At 45.4% G+C, this 16,372-nt stretch overlaps 1 protein-coding gene across 1 annotated transcript in view; it reads right to left on the reverse strand.

The window, feature by feature from the left end:
• The window catches only part of F9 (coagulation factor IX), a 31,521-nt gene extending 22,280 nt beyond the window's left edge, over positions 1-9,241 (reverse strand). Inside the window, exons 1-3 of the mRNA XM_081793575.1 lie at positions 8,980-9,241; positions 2,764-2,927; positions 2,538-2,562 (exon numbers count right to left, since the gene is read on the reverse strand). Of these exons, the coding sequence (XP_081649701.1) occupies positions 2,538-2,562; positions 2,764-2,927; positions 8,980-9,067 (277 nt within the window). The 5' untranslated portion in view covers positions 9,068-9,241. The remainder of the gene's footprint in view (positions 1-2,537; positions 2,563-2,763; positions 2,928-8,979) is intronic.
• Positions 9,242-16,372: the final 7,131 nt, after the last annotated feature.

Consider the following 16,372-nt stretch of genomic DNA (forward strand, 5'->3'; position numbering starts at 1 on the left):
AAGGGACAAGATCTTGCCACGCGAGAGATTCCCGTTTAAGGCTACTAGGTGGTGGTTTAATGAATAACTGCATTCAGAGTTCAAGGCCGGGAGGGGTGATTGCGAAAGAGAAGGGCTTGCACGTTAGGGAATTTGGGTTCTTTTCCGGGCTCTGTGCCCACCCCCGCCCCAGCTGGGTGACCTTTAGGCAAGTCTCTTAGCCTCCCTAAGCCTCAGCGTCCTCCGTAAAATGAGGCGAATACTGCTTTGCTCACAGGGTCGGTGTGAGGCACCCACAGTGCTTGACCCACGCTAGCTAATGTGCTCGGACATCTTTCTGCTCCAACCGGGCCCTGTCCGGGGAGAGTTGATAGCAGAGAATAAAGCAGGCGAGTGAGGGCCCTGCGCCCCGCAGTGTGTAAAAGCCCGCCCGGTGAGAAATAGCATCGGCTGTTTCTTGCTGCAAGTGAAAGACTTAGGCATGGCGTTTTGGTTTTCTTTTTGCTTTTTTGTTCTTGTTTTTGGCGGACAGAGCGGTAGGGACAGAGTCGCGCCTCTGATGTTTCCGAGATAATCTTGGCCCCGGATACAGTAAACAGTGCGGCCTGTGGCCTAGAAGGCAGGGGCCCGGCTTCAAAATGCGGTGTGGTGCTTGCGAGGTTTGGGCCAACCCTGCTGGGGGGTGGGGTGAGCAAAGAAGCGGTTGTGGGGGTTTAAGTACAGCCAGGGGTTGGGGGGGGGGGAAGGGAAGTAGAAATTGATTTGCTTTAAAAATTTCTCACAGGGCACCTGGTGGCTCAGTCGGTGAAGTGTCTGACTCTTGGTTTCGACTCAGATCTCATGGCGTGTGCGTCCAAGCCCCACGTCAGGCTCTGTGCTGACAGCGCAGAGCCTGCTCGGGATTCTCTCTTTCTCCCCCTCTCTCTCTGCCCCTTCAGCGCTCGCTCTGTCTCTCTCAAAATAAATAAATAAATAAACTTAAAAAACTACATGTCCCAAGGGGCACTTGGCTGGCTCAAGTCAGTGGAGCATGCGACTCTTGATCTCCGGGTTGTGGGTTCGAGCCTCACGTTGGGTTGTAGAGATTACTTAAGAATAGAATCTTGAGAAAAATAAAAATGTATCACAAGATTTAAAGTTGTAAATATAATAGAAACGGAGAATAAAAAGACTTCTTTGCGCTAACTGCAGGGGAATTACCTGAGGAGAGAATTGCCACGGTCGCATTCATTACTAACAAGGAAAGGCAAAGCGAATGTAATAGAGTGCACCTCGTCCGTCCTTCCTCACGATTTAAAAACAAAAGTGGACGGGGCACCTGGCTGGCTCAGCCAGTTAGATCACGTGTCCCTTGATCTCAGGGTTGTGGGTTCAAGCCCCATGTCGGGTGTAGAGACTACTTAGAAAATCATCTTAAAAAATAAAAACAAAAGCGGAGACATTATGAGTTACCAGCCTATGAATAAGTCTAATAGTGTCCCCAGAATAGCAACTGGAAAATAGAACTAGATCTCAAAGTGTTGGAAACTCCGCGAATTTGCTCTCTAGGTTTTATCCGTGCAGACAGATACGCCAACCTGTGGGGCTCACGCTACTTCAGAATCCTGCTGCCGGATTCTACGTGAGTTTGCGAAGCTTAGTTGTCACGAAAGTTTGGCTTTTCCTCTTTTTGGTCGACCCATTCAACAAATATTTACTCAGCGCTTCTGTACCGGGAGTACGTCAGTAAACAAAACACTTGGACGCCCCCGCCAACGGGAAGCTTACATTCTCACGAGGTGGGGAAAATAGATAATAAGTGGCACAAATAAGAACATTATATGTTACCTCAGATGGTGAAAAGCACTACGAAAAATAATAGAGCCGGATGCGGTTGCTAGGTGATGGGGTTAGGGGGAGGCAGCTGAAATACTAATAGATGATCAGGGTGGGCTTCATGGAGATGGAGCCGAAAGAGGGGAGGGAGCGCCCCTAGGGGAGCCTGGCGGAAGAGAACCTGGCACCGTAAAGGAACAGCCGCATCAAAGGCCAAAGCCAAAGCATTCCCACAGCATTTCCGGGGTGTGCAGGGAGCCGCAGGGAGGCCAGGATGGCTGGGGAACACCCCCCCTCTCCCCCCTACTTCCCCCTGTGTGTGAGGAGGTGAGCAGGAGGAGAGGGTCCCAGGGCCAGTGGAAAGGGAGGGCCGGGACCATCACGGGGAGCCTTGGGGGCCATCACAAGGAGGAGGACTTGTACTAGACAATACACATCTCAGTCCGTCAGCATTCTCACATTCTCTGCTGAAGACTGCGAACTCTGATTCAGTCCCCAGACACAGGGACCTGAGTTTCCTCCTTCCGGCCGCCATGTTTTGAAAGCCCTGGGGAGGAGTGAGCTTATCTGCCAGCTGATCCCTCCCATGCTGGCACAAACCTGTCACGAATCACCGTTGGGTCTTGAGTAAAAGAGTCGGACCCTTTGGACGGAGTCTAATATACTGTCTGTTTACACAGAGAAAAGAAACGTAGTTCTCAAATGTTTCGTGTCCCAGCCAGAGGAAAAAATTAATTGCTTACCGACATACTGCTTCCAAAATTCAGTCTATAAAGAAAAAGAGGACAAGTTAATGGCAGTACTTAAAATGTTTTGGATTTGATTGCTTCCCTTCTGTAACATTTGTCACACATCTATGTGTGTAGCTATTTAAAAATTTCAGAGAGACGGTTCTTTTTTTTCTTCTTCTTTTTCTTTTTAGGTTTTCTGTTCTTAGCATCTGAAGTATGTTACGTGGAAAATACTCACGGTTTTTTCAGTGTTTTCAAAAACTTCTCGTGCTTCTTCAAAGCTACACTTTTCTTCCATACATTCTCTCTCAAGGTTCCCTTGAACAAACTCTTCCAGTTTGCCTGAATTATACCTCTTGGGCCGGCTCAGAACTTTCGTGGCATCTTCATGATCAAGAAAAACTGCAATTTAAAAGAACTGTTCTTTAGCTTTAGGAAAAAGAAAACATCGTGAAAATTAAATACACCTCTGAAGAAGGGCTTTGTTTTTAATCCAAGGAATCCCAAAGCCAATTTATCTTTGGGGCCTAGAGCCAAAAATCTATGATGTCCTCACAGCACCGTATACACACGGAGCTTTAGGAATTAAAATTCAATTTGGCTTTTAGTCAAGAGAGCTCCAGTAATGAACGGTCAGGTTTTCAATTGTATTTGGATTTACTTTGGATGAAAAAAGGAAGTTCTCAAATAAGCAGTTAACTTCACACTTTGTCATCATTTGAAAATAGCTAATTGCAGATCCGCGCAAGGTGATCCATCACCCTGGCCTGGCTGTGTTTTCAGGATGCGGTTGCCCAAATGACTCTGCAGCAAATTTCTCTGGGAAAAACAGAAGCCTGATTGTGGGCCCGCTGCACGTGCAACCCCAGTGTCTCTCACTAGGTGTTAAAGAAAAACCATTGCACTAATTTGTTTATTTCCAGACTCACAACACCATCGGTTGGCACGTGTTACGGGAATTACAGTGACAAGTCTGTCTCTGGGATTCAGGATGTGCCTGCCTGTGGGGCAGTCCTGAACTCTGGAGGACTGAGGTCTCTAACCTATTTGTCTCCTTCCCTCCCTCCCTCCCCACACTCACTCACTCACTCACTCTCTCTCTGTCTCTTTGTCTCTGTCTCTCTAGATAGATATAGAAAACATATCCATCTCTATCATTTTTTTTAAAGTTTATTTATTTATTTTGAGAGTGAGATAAGGTGCGAGCAGGGGAGGGGCAGGGAGGGAAGGAGAGACAGCATCCCAAGCAGGCTCTGTGCTGTGAGCACGGAGCCCGATGCCGGGCTCCGACTCCCAAACCGTGCCATCACGACCGGAGCTGGAATCGGATGCTTAACCGACTGAGACACCCAGGTGCCCCTCCATGTCTGTTATTAATAACAGGAACTCGAGAAGTTGCCAGAGTTGTTCCTTTCTTCGAGGGACCGATCCCATGTCAACAGGACCAAGTGCTTACAAGATGAACTTTCCAGGCATTTTGGGACTGCTTGCTCATGAATTCAAAGAAAAAAAGAACGAACGAAAGAAAGAGAAAGAAAGAAAAAGAAAGAAACATCAACTAAACCATATTCCCTTAGTTTCCCTGCAGCTGGTCACTTTACGGACACTTCTAGTCGCTCGGCAACCTCGCTTTTTCTGTGGCTCTGCGAGTCCTCTGGGGCGTCGCTTGTTTTCCTGGATGCAGCAGACTCTTCCTCTCCAACCCTTGCCAACTTTCTCGGTTCCCTTCGCTCCCTCTTCCGTGCCGCGGGATCCTGCGGTTCCCCGCCGCCAGATCAGTGCGACCACCTGCCCGTCTTGCCCTCCGAGGCAGCCCGGGCGCCGTGGGAGAAAGCCACGCGCTGCCGCCACCCAGCCTTGCCCAGCGGGCCCTCTTCTCTGCCTGGCGATCCGTTTGCTTGGCCCCGGGCTCCCCTACCATGGCCTCTGGGTCTGCGTCCAATTTCAGCCTGGGCCGGGCGGAGAAACAGGGGTTTGCAGCCAGGTCCGACCCACCCGGATGTGAGTCCTGTGTCGACCACCCGTCGGCCGGGGGGACGCCAGGCGAGTGACGTGAGCGCCGAAGCTTTACCTCGGCCGAGTGCAAAATGGGTACGGCGGTCGTACAATAGGAACATTGAGCTCACGGTGTTGTGGGACCGGGATGGGTGAGCGGATACGCGTGTGCAGCACGTGGCGGACGCGGGCTCTGCCCTCTTTCTCCCCGCTCCTCTCGTGCTGGCCTGCCTTCCTGTTTCTCAATTCCCTTTGTAGCTCCTTGGTGCCCTTTTCTGGGGCTCTTTCCCTTCTTTGCTCCCATGCGTATCCTGAAATGACTCCTGTCGGGATCGGTGGTGACCTCCTGAAGGGTAACTTTGAGTCCACGCATTTCTTGACCGCCCCGTAACATTTCTAATGCTTCGTCTCTCTTACTTCGCGGTTCTCTTTCCACGAGGCCGCCCCATTCTGGTTCTTCTCTTTGCTGTAACTCCTGTTACTCATCCACCACTCGAATCAATTCACTCCCCTTTGCCTGCCTGCCCCTTAATGTCCGAGTTCTCCCAGGTTCCTGCCCTGCGCTTTTCATGCCATTCGACTCTACCAGGTACCCGAGGCATCTGGGGCATAGAACTTAAGGAGACACTCTCTCTCGGTGCGTGCAAGTACATTTATGCTCTGTGTGCCTTGATTGCCTCACCCTAGTCCAGCCCTGACTCTTTCAACACTATTTTCTTTTTCTTTTTTTAAAGTTTATTTCTTTTGAGAGCGAGAGAGAGAGAGACTCCCAAGTAGGTCCCGTGCTTTTAGCGTGGAGCCCGACGTGGGGCTCGAACCTACGAACTATGAGATCATGACCTGAGCTGAAACCGAGAGCCGGCTACTTAGCCGGCTACTTAACCGACTGAGCCCCCCAGGCGCCCCTCAACACCGTTTTCTGAGCACTCACCGCAGTCAGGCACTGTGCTCGATACCACATTATCCGTGCTCCCTCCCTGGATCCTCACACACGGTTGTAAGTGCGGTTTCTACAACGGTGGGCTCCGTTTTTTGGTTTTTTTTTTTGCATTTTAATTTTTTTTGATGTTTTTTTATTATTGAGAAACAGAGCATGAGCCTGAGAGGGGCAGAGAGAAGGGGAGCCACAGAATCCGAAGCAGGCTCCAGGCCCTGAGCCGTCAGCACAGAGCCCGACGCGGGGCTCGAACTCACGGACCGCGAGATCGTGACCTGAGCCGAAGTCGGACGCTTAACCGACTGAGCCACCCAGGCACCCCGGCAACGGTGGGCTCCAAATAGCCATCTCTAGTCAGATATATCTTCTGAATTCCAGATCATCTTCCCAGCTCCCTAACTGTACATTGTCATGCGACGAGTCGGAGCTGATGATTATCTAATGCTTCTGCAGTGCTGGACGTGACGCTCTGTGCTTTGCAGCCATCATTTCATTCCATCGTCACAGCAGCCCCATGAGATTGATCCCGACATCTCATTTTTGTAAAGGAGGAAAATGGAGGTTCACAGAGGTTTAAGTAATTGGCCCCGGGTAACACACTGAAGTGTCAGAACCAGGGTTTAGACTTTGGCAGTCAGACTGCCCGGTCCACGCTCGGAGGTACCGCTCCGTGTCCTGGAATCACATCAGACGCCCCAGATGTGTACTCCACACTTGTCTGAACCTGTTCCCCTTCCACAGCCAGAGGGGTAAAAGCCCTGTCCTTTCTACGTCCTGGATGTCACTTGATTCCCTTTCCTTCTTCTCTGCACAACTAATGTCCAGGCTCCGGCCCCTCATGCCTTCCCAGGATGATTGCAGTGGCCTCAAGACGGTCACCCCATGTCTCGCCACCCCTTCCTCCAACAGTTCACTAGAATGTTGCCAGACTCATGATAGGTGATGGCGCCTAAAGAGTGCCCTTGTCGCGGTGAGCACCAAGTAATGTATAGAATTGCTGAATCACTATATTGTACACCTGAAACTAATGTAACGCTCTATGTTAACTACACGGGAATGAAAATAAAAAATGCAATAAGAAAAAAATGATAAAAATGTTGCCAGACCGAGCATTCTAGATCAGCCATCATCAGCGCCATTCACGTTTCCACGTCCGTTGACCCGACAGTTGGGCTCTGTTGTCCAAACTCCTTAGTTTCAGGCCTTTGTTATCTGGTGACCTGACCCTGTCTAGCTATCCTACCTCGCTTGTCATATTTAATATTCAAAACACCCTGAGTTCCTGAAAGACCTCACATTCTTTGTGGATCGGGATCTTTGCACGGGAGTGAGTCTCTTCGCGTAGGATGCCCTAGATCAGACATTAAAGGACAGTGAACCTACTCTCTTTTAAGACCCAGCCCCAAATACTGTCTCTGTGCCGAGTGTTTCCCCAGTTAATATATCCCTTTGTGCTCCTGGTACACATGTTGTCACGTTACATTGAAATCTCTCACCTGACCTCACGATACTTCAGGTCAAAGAGAGAGTCCAGATGATCCCTGCGCCCCTAATACCTCACCCCAGCACCTGGCACCGTGGTCACTCAGTCTTGTGAAGTTCTGCAAAGCATACGGACCGAGGCTGTCTTTCTTTCTTTCTTTCATTTCATGCATTCGTTCTGAATTGAAGACCCCTTCAGTCCGTATACGTTACAAAATCGAATTAGTTCTGCAGAACGGGTTTGATTTCAAAATTCTAAACTGATGCAAATAATGCCTAATGGCAGCAGCCATGAAAATGTAACATCTCCGTAAGCCATTCATAGAAACAGCTCTTAGAAGCCAGTGACCGCTTAACAGCAGAAGAGAGCGCTGCATTAGAACTGTCCATCCTTTGGGAAATTCCCTCGGCTCTCTCCTCCAGGGCCTGTTATCTCTGACTGCAGTGACTCCAGAATCACACTGCCTTTCTACACAATTGTTTGACGGTCATATATTTAGCCTCTCTTCAGGTTTATCTCTTCTAGCCATTATTTCCCCAGCTCTGAAATCCTACTCCCCGTCCCCGCTCCATACCTATCCTTTTTTCTCCCCCAACATCTGAGGTCTTCAAGGGAGCAGTAGCCTTCCAGAAACCTCCGTTATCTCACCACTTATCTTGAAGGAAGGGCTTGGATCTTCTGTGGTCCTAGATCTCACACTGATGAGCTACGTGTAAAGACTTAGCCTTATGTCCCACTTGGTGAATTTTCCAGCTAAATTTCTTCACCGTACCCACTTTGCCAGTTTGATTTAACCTTTGCCTTCTCGTACCATCATCTCTGCATTTCAGTGTGCCATCATGTCTGGAGTGGGAAGCACGGGGCCAGTCTGCTTTCCGGGGACCCTTGGGGTTGGCACCCTGATCCCGGCACTGTCAGCTGCTAGATTTGATTATAGTGGGTTGACAAGTAAGGGTGATAAATGCTTCCTGTGAGAACACGCCGTTTGCCTAAATGGGGTAATTCCTCCCCTGTGTGCCTGCCTTTGGGAAGTGCATAAAGTCACTGAAGTTGAGGGGCGCCTGGGTGGCTCAGTCTGGGTGACTTCGGCTCAGGTCATGATCTCACGGTCCATGAGTTCGGGTCCCGCGTCGGGCTCTGTGCTGGCAGCTCGGAGCCTAGAGCCTGCTTCCGATTCTGGGCTCCCTCTCTCTCTGTCCCTCCCCTGCTTGCACGCAATCTCTATCTGTCTGTCTCTCTCTCAAAAGTAAATAGACATTAAAAAAAATTTAAAAAGTCACTGAAGTTGTGAAAAAACCAAGCGATATGCATCGCATTCACTCTGTTCCCACTCCTTATGTCAGCCTTGGACTCGTTTTGCTCAAGTGAGTATTGGGTTTCCCCCCGTATTAACTCCGAGATGTTTAGAAGCAGAGACAAAAGAATTTCTCCTAATCCATGAAAAAGTTTAGGGATAAATAACAACTTAGTAACGAAGACTTCCTTTTAAGTAACACTTCAAATTGAAAGTGTATGCGTTTATGGATATTTAAAGCCACAAGCCTGCCGCATTTTATAGTTCTAACATTTTGAACTGTACCAGATATCTTAAAAATCAGGCTCTTTCTGTAAATAAAACCATTGTGGCTTTCATGTGTCCCGTTTTGATCTCAAAGTGGTGAGTAAAAAAAAAAAACAAACCACATGACAGAGTTAATGTGTTTCATATTCTGCTGTGTCCTGGTTAAAACGTTTTCCCACTTTTACTTTTCTTTAACCCAGGAGATGACTGTTTTCAAAGCAAATTTACCTGGTCAAATCATAGGCCTACCAGTGTCCGTTAAAAAAGAAAAAAGTACCATAGGCATTGTGAATCTAGTTTTCGCAGTTAAGAAGACACAGCTACTAGAGAACCGGCACCTACCAACTCACATGCTGATGACTGGGATCTTAAACGTTGCTGTCAAATCCTGTAATCACTGTTTAGTGGAAAAGATAGCACCAGACATTTCTATATCTAAAAGACAAGCATACAGTGTATCTTGAAAAAGGAAACCAACCTGTACAGTCAGCACCGAGTAGATATCCTAAAAGGCAGATGGTGATGAGGCCCGGTGGTTCTGCCATGATCATGTTCAGGCACTGCATAACCTTTGCCGACAGATTGTGCAAGTAGCAAGGTTGACCAATTGTTCCAAAGTACAAGCTGAGCTGTATTTACTTCTGGGAAACAGTGTCCGTCTCCCCCAGTGGGTCTTTGGGCGATTTCCAGTGGCTTCTTGGGTTAAGTGAAGAGTATAGGCAGTGTCAATCTTTAAACTTCACCTCTGATTCTGTGGACTTCTACCGCAGTGGCTGATGGGAGACTGAAGCAGGAAATGACACATCATTAGAATGGGGTGGGGGGGGGGGTGGTGCAGCGGGTACAATGGCTGGAGTGGCCGTGGCAGCAAACTTCATCGGTGGGATCCATGTTTATCCTCGTCAGGGAGCACTAATGGCATATGGTTTAAAAGTAAAGAGAGACAACGAAGTCATTTGGTTACCTACCTTAAAACTCACTGCTCAACATACGTTGGGCCGCTTGGTAGATTCTTAGTATGTTCCTTCTCACGACGACTCAACTTCCTTGTGCCATGTACCCAAATGGTGAAACGTAAGGACCCTACTCAGAACACACGTATGTATGAGTGTGTATGTGTGCATATATACTTACATATTTCTATGATACGATGGACGAGTAGTAGTATATAATAGTTTGTGTTAATATGTCCTACCACTTCACATACAATACAAAACATCGACGTATACCAACGTTTACCTATCATTCTTCGTGCTGTTGTTGTGATACATTTTATTTGTACATGTTATAAACTCTACGTGATATGATTCTGCTTTAAGCAGTCAGCCTTTCAAAGAAATTTAAAAATGAGAAGAAGTAGTTTCTATTTAGCCACATATTTACCATTATGAAATTCATTTCTTTGTTTAGATCCAAGTTATAATTTTTCATCACTTTGAATACTCCAACAATTTTGATAGTATAGGGCTTCTTATGATGAATTTTCCCCGCTTTCGTTTGAAAATGTCTCCATTTTACCTTCATTAAAAAAAATGTTTTTTGAAGTTTATTTATTTTTGAGAGAGACAGAGACAGAATATGAGTGGGTCAGGGGCAGAGAGAGAGGGAGACACAGAATCCGAAGCAGGCTCCAGGCTCCGAGCTATCAGCACAGAGCCTGACGCGGGGCTCGAACCCACCAGCTGTGAGATCACGACCTGAGCCGAAGTCAGACGCTCAACTGACTGAGCCACCCAGGTACCCTTAGGGTCACAGGAAATTGTAAAAACAGTTCAGCGAGGTCTCGTATACCTTTCACCCAGTTACTCCCAATGTTTATATCTCACATAAATGTAGTATAACATCAAAATCAGGTAATGGATGTTGGCATAATGTGTGTGTGTAATTCTACGTAATTTTATCATGCGTAGATTTATGTAACCACCATTGCGGTCCGGGTACAGAACAGTTCTATCACCACAAAGATCTCTCTTGTGCTACTATTTTGTAATCACACCCACCTCCTTCCTCCCAATTATTCCTAACCCCTGGCACTACTAATCAGTTTTCAGTCTCTGTAATGAGAATGTTGTATAAATAGTCACAGAGTATGTGAGCTTTTGAGACTGGCGTTTTTCATTGAGCACAGCGCCTTTGAGATGCATCTAGGTTGCTACATGTTTCAATAGTCGGTTCCTTTTTGTTGTTGAGAAGTATTCCATGATGTGGATGTACCACAAATTGTTTATTCACCTACTGAGGAACATTTCGATTGTTTCCAGGTTTTGCTATCGTAATAATGTGCTATAAACTTAAATGTACAGTTTTCTGTGTGGATGTAACTTTTTAATTTCCCTGGAATAAATGCCCAGCAATGCAATTTCTGGGTCATATGGTATGTTTAAGCTAAAGTTGAATGTTAAGCTTTTAAATACACTGCCACACTGGGGCGCTTGGGTGGCCCAGTCAGTTAAGCGGCTGACTTCGGCCTAGGTCACGATCTCGCGATTCGTTGAGTTCTAGCCCTGTGTCGGGCCCTGTACCGACAGCTGGGATCCTGGAGCCTGCTTTGGATTCTGTGTCTCCCTCCCTCTCAGCCCCTCCCCTGCTCATGCTCTGTCTCTGTCTCTCAAAAATAAATAAATGTTAAATAAACTGCTATACTGTTTTCCAAAATAGATGTGCCACGTCTACATTCCCACCAACAATGGGTGAATGATCCAGTTTCTGGGCATCCTTGCCAGCATTTGGTATTGTCACTGTTTTTTTTGTTTTTTGTTTTTTTTACTTTAGACACTTTCATAGGCATGTTGTGATAGCTCACTGTGTTTTAATTTGCATTTCCCTAATGGTTCATGATGTTGAACACCTTATAACTTACTATCTGTATATCCTCTTCAGTGAAATGTATGTTCATTGTTTGATTTCTTGTTCAATTTTTAAAAAAATGTAAACATGAGTCCTTTCTCAGATGCATGGTTTGCAAATACTGTGTCTAAGACCGTTGCTTATCTTTCCATCCTCGTAACTGAGTCGCACAGCCAAAGTTTTAAATTTTGATGTAGCGCAATTTAACATTTTTTAACGACCATACCTTTAGTGTCGCATTTAGAACTCTTCCACTAACATGAATCTTGAAGTTTTTTTTTTTTCCCATTAAAAATATTGTATAGTTTTACGCTTTAGATTTATTCTGGTGTTCCATTTTGAGTTAATGTTCTGGTGTTCCATTTTGAGTTAATGTTTCTAATGTATGAGGTTTAGGTTGATTTTTTTTTTTTTTTTTTTGCCTGTGGGTGTCTGATTCCTCTAGCACCATTTCTTAAAAAGAGAATCCTTGCTTGTTGAATAGCTTGTGCGTTTTGTTGTTTTTTTTTTTTCACAAATCAGTTGAATATCTTGTTTTGGGTCGATTTCTAGGTTCCCTCTTCCGTTTGATTGGCGTATGTGTGCCTTCCTCTGCCAACGCCACCTGTCTTCATTACTAAAGCTGTCTAGTAAGCTTTTATATCAGGGAGAGTGATTTCTCCCACGTTTGGATTGTGTGGCAAGATTATTTTGTTGCAGGGTGGGGGGGGGGGGTTACCAAATTACTTTATTTCAAGGAGTGGTACAAATGAAAGAAGTAGATGTTTTGGTACAACTTGGAGAAAAGGTAAACGTAACCCCAACACGCACGCACTGCCCCGCTGACCTGGGAGGTCACCCTTGAGGCAATGGGAAGACAGCATAAGGCGTAGCTCTCCTTATCACTGTTTCCCAAGGTGTGCTTGTCATAGACACTTGGCCCTGCCAGATTCCAGAGCCCCCCGTCTCGCCCAGGTTGATTATGTGGTCGCCGACTTCTCCGGTGAATTTCACCTGCTCGTTCACGTAATGCGTCTCCGTGAAGTCCCTCGGACAGGGTCGTTTTTATGAGTGGCCAGTTCGTGCAGTTCCAGGGGTGAGTGATTCACGCTCTTCTCCAAATGTAATGCACACTCTATTCGCAGTCATATCAGGGTCTGGTTCCTTGATACCCTGAAGGAAGATTCGGGCACCTGGTTGGTTTTGCAGCTTCATCAGTTTCTTGGCATGTTCCCTCTCCTCGTGCGATTGGCAAAGAAAACGTTTGGCAGAGTTCTTCAAGGCCACGCCTTTGCGGTCAAAGTAGTAAGGCGTGTTAGGTAGACGGGGGAGGCGTAGAGCTCCAGGTTGCTGTGGTGGTTGAGGGTGGCCTCTGAGTCCTGGTGGTAGTTCTGGCACACCCCTGAGGGGGAGGCGGTCGTCAGGGCGGTGGCCGAGGATGGCCAAGGACAGGGTGCGTGGCTGCGTGGTGCTGGAGTGGCTTCGGGGGCGGTGGGGAGGTTCACGGGCACCGTGAGATGGCAGAGGGCTGGCTCTGAGCGGAGAGCTGGGGTGGGGGACGAGCGCTGGGCTCTGCCAACATACTATTGAAACAGGAAACTGCAGGGGCTCCTGGGTGGCTCAGTCGGTTAAGCGTCCGACTTTGGCTCAGGTCATGATCTCACAGTCTGTGAGTTCGAGCCCTGCGTCGGGCTCTGTGCTGACAGCTCAGAGCCTGGAGCCCGTTTCAGATTCTGTGTCTCCCTCTCTCTCTGCCCCTCCCCTGTTCATGCTCTGTCTCTCTCTGTCTCAAAAATAAATAAACGTTAAAAAAAAAAAAAAAAAGAAACACAAAACTGCAGTGACTCACAGTGGAGACTGAGTATTTTGAGGCAAGATTATTTGAATTATTCTAGGGCCCATAACTTTCTATATACATTTAAAAATAACCTGTAGCTACAAAAAACTCTTGCTGGGATTTTGATAGGGATTCCATTAAACCTGTGTGTGTATTTGGAGGAATTTACATCTTCACTCTGTTGAGTTTTCCAGCCCCTGGACATGGTATGGACACGTATGTCCATTTCTTTAGATCTTTGATTTCTTTCATCAGCATTTTGTAATTGTTAGCATACAGGTCTTCTATATCAACTTATCCTTGAACAAGACACTTTGAACTGCATAGGTCTGCTTATGTGCAGTTTTTTTTTTTTTTTAGTAGACCCACAATATTACATTAGTTTCAGGTGTGCACCATAGCGATTTGACGAGTTTATACATTATGCTGTGTTCAATTCAAGTGAAGTTACCATATTTCCTGATATGTTGCCGTCACGGTACCGTTGACTGTATTCCGTACGTTGTGCCTTTTATTCCCATGACTTATTCATTCCATAACTAGAAGTCTGTATCTCCTACTCTCCTTTACCCATTTTGCCCAACCCCAAACCTCCTCCTCTCTGGCAACCATCAGTTTGTTCTCTGTATTTATAGGTCTGATGTTGCTTTCTGTCTATTCTTTTTTTTTTTTTTTTTTTTTTTTAGGTTTCCCTTATGAGTGAAATAATATGGTATTTGTCTTTCTCTGTCTCACTTATTTCACTTAGCATAATAGCCTCTAGGTCCATCCACGTTGTCTCAAATGGCACAATCTCATCCTTTTTTATGGTGGCATCATATTCCATCATACAGATGGCCACATCTTCCTTATCCATTTGTCTATTGAAGGACACTTAGATTGCTTCCGTATCTTGGCTATTGTAAATAACGCTTCAGTAAACATAGGGGTACATATACCTTTTCAAATTAGTGTTTTCGTCTCCTTTCGGTAAATACACAATAGTGCAATTATTGGGTCGTATCATATTTCTGTTTTTAATTTTTTGAGGGTCCTCCACACTGTTATCCATATTGAGTCTGTCAATCTACATTCTCACCAACAGTTCCTTTTCCTTTAAATCCTTGCCAAAACTTGTCGTTTCTTGTCTTTTTGAGTTTTGGCCATTCTAAGACAGGTAAAGTGATATCTCATTTTTTTTTTTTTTAAGTAGATTCTAAGTAGACTCCTGGCATGACCTGACTTGAGCTCATGACCCTGAGATCAAGACCTGAGCTAAGATCAAGAGTCGGATGCTTAATTGACTGAGCCACCCCAGGCGCCCCTCATTGTGGTTTTTGATTTGCATTTCTCTGATGATTAGTGATGTCGAGCATCTCTCCACGTGTATGTTGGCCCTCTGTACGTCTTCCTTGAAAAAATGTCTATTCCAGTCCTCTGCCCAGTTTTTAATCAGATTTTTTTCATGTTGAGTATAAGTTCTTTATATATCATAGATATTAACACCTTGTCAGATACATCATTTGCAATATCCTCTCCCATTCAGTAGGTTGTCAGTAGTTTTTGTTTTCTTGATGGTTTCCTTTGATGTGCAAAAGCTTTTTATTTTGAAGTAGTCTCAGTAATTACATTTTGCTTTTGTTTTCCTTGCCTAAGGAGACGCATCTAGAAAAATGTTGCTGTGGCCAGTGTTAGAGAAATTACTGACTGTTCTCTTGTAGCATTCTTATGGTTTCAGGTCTCACATTTAAGTCTTTTTTACAAGCTTATTTATTTTTGACAGAGAAGGAAGGAAGGGGCAGAGAGAGAGGGCGAGAGAGAGAATCCCAAGTAGGCTCTGCCCTGGCAGAGCCTGACATGGGGCCTGAACTCATGAACCAGGAAATCATGACCTGAGCCAAAATCTAGAGTCGGATACTTAACCAACTGAGCCATTCAGGTGCCTGTAGGTGTTTAATCCATTTTGAGTTTATTTTTGTGTAGGGTGTTAAAAGGTGGTCTAGTTTCGTTTAGGTGTAGCTGTCCAGTTTTCCCAGCACAGTTTATTGCAGATACTGTCTTTTCTCCATTGTATATTCTTGCCTCTTCTGTTGTAGTTTTTTAAAAACTTTATTTATTTATTTTGAGAGAAAGAGAATGAGTGGGGGAGGGGTAGAGAGAGAGGAAGACAGAGGATCTGAAGTGGTGCTTGAACTCATGAACCATGCGATCAGGACCTGAGTCCAAGTCAGACGCTTAACCGACTGAGCCACCAGGCGCCCCTCCTCTGTCATAGACTAATTGACCATATAATTGTGGGTTTATTTTGAAGCTCTTTATTCTTTTCCATTGATCTGTGTCTGTTTTTTTTTTTTGCCAGGACCATACTGTTTTGATTACTACAGCTTTGTAGTATATCTTGAAATCTGAGAGTGTAATACCTCCAGCCTTGTTCTTCTGTCTCCAGATTGCTTTGACTCTTTGGGATCTTTTGTGGTTCCATACAAATTTTGGTATTATTTGTTCTAGGTAGGTGAAAAATGCTATTGGTGTTTTCATAGAGATTGCATTGAATCTGCAGACTGGTTTGGGTAATATGGACATTTTAACAATTGCCAATATTCTCCCAATCCATGGTGGACTATCTTTCCATTTGTTTGCATCATCTTCAGTTTCTTTCCTCAGTGTTTTATAGTTTTCTGAGTTACAGGTCTTTCGCCTCTTTGGTTAAGTTTATTTCTAAGTATTTTCTTCTTTTTAGTGCAATTGTAAATGGTGGTGTTTTCTTAATGTCTCTTTCTGCTACTTTGTTATACGTGGATTTTTTTTATAGTACTTTAAATATATTTTCTTTTTTATGACTTGCTTATTTAAAAAAAAATTTTTTTAACGTTTATTCGTTTTTTTGATAGAGACAGAGAGTGAGTGGGGGTGGGACAGAGAGAGAGGGAGACACAGAATCTGAAGCAGGCTCCATCCAGGCTCTGACCTGACAGCACAGAGCCTGACGCGGGGCTCAAACTCACAGACTGTGAGATCATGACCTGAGCTGAAGTCGAACGCTTAACCGACTGAGCCACCCAGGCGCCCCTTTTATGATTTGCTTATTAATATTTTCTTTCCTTTAGCTTATTTTGTTGTAAGAATACAATATGTAAGATAACATACACAATATGTGTTATCCCACTGCTTATGTTGTTGGTAAGGCTTCCAGTCAACAGGTTATTGGTAGTTAAGTTTTGGGGGACTC

The sequence above is a fragment of the Panthera onca genome, chromosome X (assembly GCF_046562875.1).
Source record: "Panthera onca isolate mPanOnc1 chromosome X, mPanOnc1 haplotype 2, whole genome shotgun sequence".
Lineage (NCBI taxonomy): Eukaryota > Metazoa > Chordata > Mammalia > Carnivora > Felidae > Panthera > Panthera onca.